This window comes from Peromyscus maniculatus, chromosome 1 (assembly GCF_049852395.1).
Source record: "Peromyscus maniculatus bairdii isolate BWxNUB_F1_BW_parent chromosome 1, HU_Pman_BW_mat_3.1, whole genome shotgun sequence".
NCBI lineage: Eukaryota > Metazoa > Chordata > Mammalia > Rodentia > Cricetidae > Peromyscus > Peromyscus maniculatus.
Window position 1 is genome coordinate 213,536,163 of NC_134852.1, and position 8,728 is coordinate 213,544,890.

Consider the following 8,728-nt stretch of genomic DNA (forward strand, 5'->3'; position numbering starts at 1 on the left):
CACTGAACTCTGCAATGGACTACTAATACCACAAAACAAAAAACTGTTTCTCTGAAGTATAGTCTATAAACATAAAGAATGAAATTTTTTTCTAAAATCATAGCAAATCCCCATCTAATAAATTAAAATAAAACAAACTAACAAAAAAAAATGAGCACTTCCCTCTGAACTTGGCTGATGATGCTCCATCTTCTGTTTATAGTGGAACAGAACAAAAGTACTAATCTTAAAGAAAATAATACAGACAATACATCAAACGAGATAGAGGTCACCTGCCCCTTACTGAAAACTTCTGGGACCCAACATGCTTTAGAGTTTGGTTTGGGGAGATTTTAGAATCTACATAGACTTTACATACAAAAAGCCCAAATCTGAAATGTTCCAAATCTGAAATTTAAGAGTTCCATCCATGATGAAAACATTAATACTGATGCCATATTTCTACATAACAGTGGATCAGGTTTCAAATTAAGGATGCTCAGGCTGAAGCAGTGACCATCTATTGGTTCTCTATTTGGTGCCTGGCTTTGTACTTATGTAATTTATGCATTATTTACCCTCATTGAATCCTACAAAGTATTTTTCTCTTTGCCTCAAAAGATGTAGATGCTGATATCTACAGACGTCATAGTACTACAAAGCAAGGACTCTCACTCAGGCCTATATATTTACTACATGTTACACCTGGAGGAAAAGCTTCCATTATGTAGCAAACACTCTGCCTCTACTACGCTCTTCCACAATTACTTAAAAGTTTCAAGGCCATCTTCCTCTTTGCTTGAGGTTCCTTAATCAGACCCTCCATCACTCATATCTGCAGAACCCATGACTTTAAGATGCAGTGGAGTAAGCAGCAGTACATATGGAAAGACCCAGGACATTCAAACTTTAATATTTATCAGCTGATTATACCTATGGCTACTTGTCATGCCAAGGCTCTGGTTAGTGTATTCACAGTACCCACAAGGGTCACCAGAGTCCAGAAAACATTCATGAATAAAAGCTATTTCTGATCAGCCATTTCATAGGGACAGTTAACATCTATTACGACAATATTAATACTCCAGCCAGTGTTTGCTAAAGAACAGCATGTTGACTGCTATTGGCCCACTAACCTTCTCCAGGCAGCCTATGATTTACTCCCTGGGAAGTACCTAGAAACACATCTCCGGATTGAATTCATACCCATGGTTTATTCACTCTCACTGGGTCTCATCAAAAGTCTTGCTGTTTTCTCCAAGAACTATCTATGGTGGCTTCCAGGCTCCCATAGGTAGGAGAAGACTAGGATAAGAGGAAGAAGCCTTTGTCCTTCCAAGGCAAAACATCCAATTCCAAGGACACATGCAAGCAACAATGTTTAGGTCTATGATGAATTGTTAGATAAAAATTAAGTTAAAAAAATAAAATGAATATAAAATATTCATGCATCTAAAAAAAATATTTATTGCTTTCAAGTACAAGGTTCCCCAAATGGTACACACTCCTCCTTGGTGAGCTTACCTTGAAGATGACATTATAGTTGAAGCCCTGAATTTTGCTGTAAACGGATTGGTTGACTCATAATCAAAATAGTCCTGCCGATTTTCATTAAACGCACTAGGTGATTTCAAGTCACAGGGGCTATCAGATCCCCCATTGTTAAGCTTCTCAGATCGTCTGCTATCTTTCTTCCCGGTCACTCTTTCAAAGAGGCTCACTTTCTCTCTTTTCTCTCTCTTATTTTCTTTCCTTACTTCAACTGGTTTTGAAAATAAATTCATGCTGCTGTCCCATGACTCACTGCTTTCTTCAAATGGATTCTTCTTCCTTGGCAGTGTTGCAAATTTTTGGGGTAATGAAGCAGTCACATTTGTAAATGGGTCACTCTGTCTTCCAAAAGAGGGTTCGCCTTCATCCACAATGCTGCCAGGTTGGTTCAATTTAGAAGTATCAAAGCTTAGTGTTCTTCTGTGTGGAGATTTGAGACTTCCTACAAACATTTTTTTTCATTAGTAGGTGATGGATGACATATGCTATTACACTATCTGACACATTCTGCTGCTTCAGAATGAGAGCAATTAGCTAAAGATATTAACCCTCAAAATAATCAAAACAATCTTAAAATTAGGTGAGGGATATTATGAAGTAGATGTGCTAAGAATGGTGTATTGTGAGAAAATTAATATCTTACTGGCTTAGAAACCACCACACGAGAAAAGTATAAGGTCAACCCAAAGGACCTGCTGTCAAAACTTTTCCATGACTAGAATCAAATTTACTTTCCTCTGGAGATAGACGTACTTTCTAGGACCACTTGGATGGGATGGGATATATGCTGCAGGTCTGTTGGTACGGTTTGGTTTTTGGTGTGCATGTGGATGTCTGTGGAGGCCATAAGTCAACCTTTACTGCCATTCTTCACACCCATCTTGTCTTCTGAGACAGGATCTCTCTCACTGGTAAGGAATGTGTCCAGTAGTCTAGGTTGGCCGGCCTGAGAGCCCTAGGGCTCCACCTGTCTCCACCTCTTAGACACAAGATTAAAGCTGCACCACCACCTGCCTTGCTTTTTGAATGTGGGTTCTGGAGACTGAACTCAGGTTCTCATGCTTTCAAGGTAAGCACTTTAACATCCTAGCCCTGCTGCAAGCTTTTGAGAAGGAGAAATGACCGGGGGGGGGGGGGGGGGGGGGCATGAGAGAAGACTGGGATTCATTTCATTATCACCTATAATATAAATACAAATACATAAAATACAGGGGAGGATAAACAGAAATGAGTGCCACTTACCACTTTCTGGAACAATTCCAAAGGAATCTATCTGGCGACTGAGAAGATGTGTTGGACCTACAGCACTGGACTTCAGTTTTTCAGAAGGTAAGTGGGACCCAGTTAAATCAGACATTGAATGGGCAGAAGAGAGCCGCTGAGGACCCAAAAGAAAAGGCTTTTTTGGTTTGGATTTCATCTGTATTTCACTGCTTGAAAATTCAGTATTGGCATCGGGCATGTGCGTGCTTGGAATGATTGCAGAAGATGTATCAGAAAATGTCCCGTCATTTTTTCTCCCTTTCATCTTATCTTTTAATTTTGCAAAAGGCGATCTTGTCTTATCCTTCATTGACAAGTCAAACATACTTGCTGTCATATTGTTTCTCATAAACTGAATATTGACCTTTATCTCACCCCTGTTTTTGATTCTCTTTCCTTGTTTGGATTCTAATCTAAACCACCTTCAAGAGAAGAGAAAAAGTTGGTTGTAACATATAATTGTAACAGCAAGCTTTGTTATATCCAGGTAGCTTTTTAAGTAAAGTGACCACCCACAAATTTCTAGTTTAACTCATTGTTTAAGAAGAAAACAAATCAAACAAACAAACTGGTCCTAGATTCTGTAGAGTGACACACACCAAAGGAATGAATCTTTGGAGTATGTAAAGGGTTTTAGATAAACTTTCCCCTCATAATTCAAAAATCATCATCAAAAATTCTTATCAACAACAGCTAATTATGTTTCCATATGGGACAAGTGTTACTAATGGCCTAAGGATATGTTTAACATTCAAAGACACCGAGCCAGGAACTTATAATGCATCACTTTCAATTATTTCTGAGTACCATAAAATGACAAATAATGATGACATTTAAATAAAATACTTAACCCCTATCCTAATTTATAGATTTATAGTAAAAGAATTTTATTAACAATGGGGATAGTACATAGTGTGCTAATCATTAAAACTCCAATATTCATATAAAATGAATCTAAGACTTTTCCTACATAAAATATGAAAAATGAATAAAATGTAAGAAGTGATAAACAATAAATCTTGTGAAGTTTTCAAAGAATAAAAAGATCAAGTATTTCCTGCCAGAAGCTATTGACTCTGTGGAGTAAAAAGGACTATAGAAACAAAGCCAGACCCCAGCCTTCAGGAACGTTTTGCATCAAGCTGCCAATTTTGAAGTGAACTATATAAGAAGCAGAGCCTATTTTGATTTTGTTTACAGTATTTTTATCCTTAAGGAATCTTCCCAGTTGTTAGTGTCACTCGTGGTCACTCTACATGGTGAACAGCCTCAACCTACAGTATGCTGCCCCAATGTTTTCACATCATTTAACGACAGAGTCTGAGCCCCATTCTGAAGACATGCTGTTATTTAAATATAGCTCTAGTAAATGCAATGAATTTTATTATGAAGCAACTCTGACCTAATTTTATACTACTTTTTTCTTCTTGTTTGCCAACAGGATAGCTAAAAGATAGCTGAATTTAGTATACATCAAGCCAAAGACTGGCACACAGGCAGAACAGAGATCCCAACATACAACCTGTATCAGCTCCATGATGGTGCTGTGCTTCCTTAATGGACTGGAATGATTCAATCAATTAAGACATACCATACTGCCAAACATGCCAAAACGAGCAGTTTCTTACAACAGAACAGTTTATAATAGAATGCATTACTCTAAGAAGCTGAAAAAGTTATACAATGATAACATCTAAACAGGACTGGGAATAAGAAATGGCAGCAATGAACTGTAGGGTGGAGGACACCAAACAATACGAACATGAATTCTCAGAACACCTCCAAATGAGGCAAAGCTGTACACTCCAGAATTAACTTAGGGTTTTGGAAAAGAGAGCCATTCTCAGTGGTCTGAGAAATGCTTCTGATGGATGATATCTGAGAAATACTCTAAAACCTCAGACTATATGAAAAATGAGGGAATGCTCTTTATAAGAACGTTACCCACCCACCCACCCCCAAAAAACAAGCAACAAAAACATGTATGTGGAGTTTATAACAACTTGATGAAACCCAAGTCGAGGACAGTATCAATGCTCACCAAAAAGGAAGGGGGAAGGTGGTCAAAATTCAGAGTTTTTGAAATAAGAACAAATTAATTTATCTACTTTAACACTCTCACTCCGGTGATACAGAAACTGAGGCAAGAAGAATGGCAGCCATTTCCCCAAGTCAGATAGAAGCCAATAAGGAAAACATCTAAAGCTGATGAAAAACATCTGCAGAAAATACAAGCTAGTCCTTATTTGATGAAGCGCATGTGTTAATAAGGTTAACCACATGGCTGCCACACGTTACAGAACACTGTATTTAACCAGAAAGCATGGGGGCGGGGTCTTTCCTCCAAGAGTGCTAGCTTCTTGAAGACAGCTTGCTTTACACTAAAAATTCACTCTACTTTTTATTTCTAGAACCATCTTCATAAAATCAACAAGATTCAACCCCAAACATGCATGTCTTGTACCATTTTTGTTGTAGCAGGAAACTCTAAACACCTATGCAAGCTTTAAAGAATAAAACAACAATGCATTTGAATACAAATGTAAATACAATGGATTTTTTCCTTTCTCCCCCTATAAAAACAAAACAACAAAAACAAAACAAACCCCTGCAAAGAACTCTGATAAACACACTGATTTAAAGAGATGCCTGACAAGTAACTTTAGCTATTCTGTTTTGAAACTGATCTTAATGAGAACTTCAAGAATCCTGAAATAGTGTTTGTTTTCCCAGGCTTCAAAGGGACAAATGAAGACACAGAACTTGGGAGTTGCTGGATTAATGCCTATTCTTTTCCACCTCTGGAGTGCTGGGTTGAAATGGTATATGGCTTCTGTTCAATTTTCAGTGGGCACAGGTCCATGTCCAAAACTACCACACATGTGGGAATGATTCCCAAGCAATCGGTACTGTGTGGTCAGAAATGGGACAAGACTGGCAATAAGGAGGCCAGAGGCCAGAAGGCAGGTGCAAGGCAGATACACACACACACACACACACACACACACACACACACACACACACACACACTAAAATCTACGTATGTGCAAATCACACCTAGTTCTAAATACTCTGATTATTATTGATTTTGAGAGCATTAAGAAAAAAAAATGGACATCACCTACTTGAGTTATTAAAAAAAATCAATGGATATTTCATAACAGCATCAATGATTTTCCCATTCTATTATTAAACATTGTGTTTTTTCCTTAAATCTCATGCCAGAACCAACCCAGACACCTATTAAAAGAAGGCAAATTCGAAAGTTCTCTGTCTGCTCAAAGGATTTGGCTCAGGCCCTTCCCCCTACTCCCCTTCCTTAACATATAATATATATATAATAATACATATATATTAAAAATTAAGTTAAAATAATAATTTTGAGCACGATACTTTTTGCCTCTCATGACACAACTGGAAGACAAGATGTAAACACTTGTCTTTTCACTGTCAAAAAGTACAAAGTGTCACACCCAGCAGTTCCATGGGACATCTCAATCAGCTGGCAGCCTTCACCACTCATTCCACTTTTCCAAAAAGCACTTGGGAATACGCTGACAAGGTTTAGCAATGTGCAGAATATTAAATACCTTTCTTTTAATACACTGGTGGCTCAAATCTGTCTCTTACTGTGCCACATGTGCAGCTGGGCTGGAAAAGGAAGCTATTAAATATATTAAAAATCTAGAAATATTACCAATAAAGATACCTCATCAAATACACAGTTCCCATTTAGTCACCCACACAAAATATTAAGGGTTTAATACCATATGAAAATCCCTTTGTATGCAGTAACATCACAAGCTCTGTTGAGAGCATTTCAAAGCATCTCCCCTCCAAAAGCTCTCCTTGGTTTTATAGACAGACTACGATATTAGAGATTGTTCATGGTCTAGTTTATTGTAACTGCGAAGCTGCCAAAGATGGAAATAAAACAAGAAATTTTAAAAGGCTATTTCGTTCTCAGGATCTTTGTATACACACTTGGGCCTACTTAAATTTGGAGAATTTAAATTTGAGAAGTCTGTAGTATATTATCATTAATATTAAAAGTACTGTTTAAAGCAAGGTAAGAAATCTGAAGCTGTAGATACTTAAAAGCTCACAGTCAAAACACTTTACAGGTTATATACTAAATCACCCCAAACTGACAATTTGGGACAAATTATTTGGTTATTATCCATTTTTCATTTTAAATCCCATGAAGAACCCTTCAGAAGAAAGTAAATGCTACTTGTAAATATCAAAAAGTTTAAAATCATTAAGTACAAAATTCAAACTTTTTCTTCTCTCCTCATTGAATATTTACGTTTTGTTCTTCTTTTATGTCTAATATTTTATCTTACATACACTAAATCTTAAAGACTTGATTCAAACAAAACAAAAACAATTCCTATTAAGTGAAGTTTGCTGGCAGGTTTTACAAGAAAAAAATGATCATTATTTTTAAAATGTAAGAAATTAACATGAACTTAAAATTATCACTGTAAAAAAGTGCTCTAGAGGGTAGATAAACCTGCATCAGGACCAGGAAAAAAAAATGGGAAAAGTGAAGTCCTCTGATGACTTCCATCCACCCTCCTTTCATAAAACTCCAGCATCTCAATGAGCCTTCGGACAAAAAAGCACCTTAAGTTAAAGGATGGAGCAGGAGACCCACCTTGCCAAGCACGCTACTTGTTTAGACTTAGGGCATAATATCCTAGTGTTGATTTGTATTTTGGTTTCTTAAATTAAGTATATCTAACTCAGGCTTGAACGTTCTGTTTCAAAAGCCATGTTTTCATTGAAGAAGTCATTAAATCACTGCATCACAAGACTTTAATCACTGTCTCCAATCTTACAGTAGTTAATTCGGTCTGAACACACCAGCTTTGGTGAACTGATTCTTCAGTAAACAATAGCTCCACTATACTGCAAATTCAAAGGGAAAATGTCAGTGGGTTCAAGACTGGAGATGTTTGTGCAGACTTCCAAAACTTTTTTTTTCTTTTAACAACTTTCTACTCTATGAAGAAGTACTGACCCTGAAAACTGGTGGAGCAAAAATAAAGGCCAACTGTTTACAATGCTGAAATACAGAGTTCTCAAATCAGTGATTTACTTTTTGACAGCCCTTATTGGTAATTTATCTTTTAACAGTGCTCAGAAAACGTAAACCATTACATGCATAGATTTAATTTTCTGATTTTCTAGTTCATGCCCTAGGCCTCTTACAAAAAGTATCTTAAAATCCGCTGCCGTATACTCCACTGCTTAAGAGCTGTTTACCTCACAGAAATGAGAAAAACCACGGATCACTAATAACTCATTTTTAAAAAATCATTTCATAGCAAAGGCTATTTTTCTTCAAAGTCATATGCAAACAGAAGTGCTTAAAACTGGGTCTTATTTCAATCCCAAATGCCAATGCCTCAGATATATTATGTTCAAGAACAGCAAATCCATATACATTTAAGCGCCCAATATTTAAAATAAATTATATAACTTACTCTGTTTTCCTCCTTTGTTTGTCCTCAAAGATGTCATTGAGATTGATTGCCACCTGCCCTAAAAACTTATCCAGTCCCACTAGGGACCTGTGCATCACTATAAGAAAAAGAATGTATTTCTCTGGATTGCCCTGCATGAGCAACCCAGGCAGCTCAAAGGAGGCCTCCTCCTTCCAGACAGGCTCCAGTGTTTTCTCTGCTACAGATGTAGAGTACTTTTCTTTGCCCAACTGAATTATGGTGTAGGTGTCATTGGTGCCACTTTTGCCTTTTGGCTTCAGATCTTTAGCTTGGAGCACTGTGACCTGCACGTGGGTTGGAAACCACTTTTGGGCTTGCTCGGACAACATCATTCTGGGATTTTGTTTTGTTACGTTTTTCGGGTTTTGTTGTTTCTTTCTTTTTTTTTTTTTTTTTTTCTTTTTTTCCTCTGCACAGAGTTC

The 8,728-nt window shown here is 37.1% G+C and overlaps 1 protein-coding gene across 3 annotated transcripts in view; it reads right to left on the reverse strand.

Moving 5' to 3' along the window:
• Rab11fip2 (RAB11 family interacting protein 2) overlaps nt 1-8,694 on the reverse strand; it is a 38,124-nt gene extending 29,430 nt beyond the window's left edge. For 2 of the 3 annotated variants that reach the window (XM_015997198.3, XM_076563407.1), the window contains exons 1-3: nt 8,286-8,694; nt 2,773-3,215; nt 1,504-1,972 (exon numbers count right to left, since the gene is read on the reverse strand). In XM_015997198.3, coding sequence (XP_015852684.1) covers nt 1,504-1,972; nt 2,773-3,215; nt 8,286-8,638 — 1,265 coding nt within the window. In that variant the 5' untranslated portion in view covers nt 8,639-8,694. The remainder of the gene's footprint in view (nt 1-1,503; nt 1,973-2,772; nt 3,216-8,285) is intronic. The other variant, XM_006978463.4, reaches the window with a different exon arrangement.
• Nucleotides 8,695-8,728: the final 34 nt, after the last annotated feature.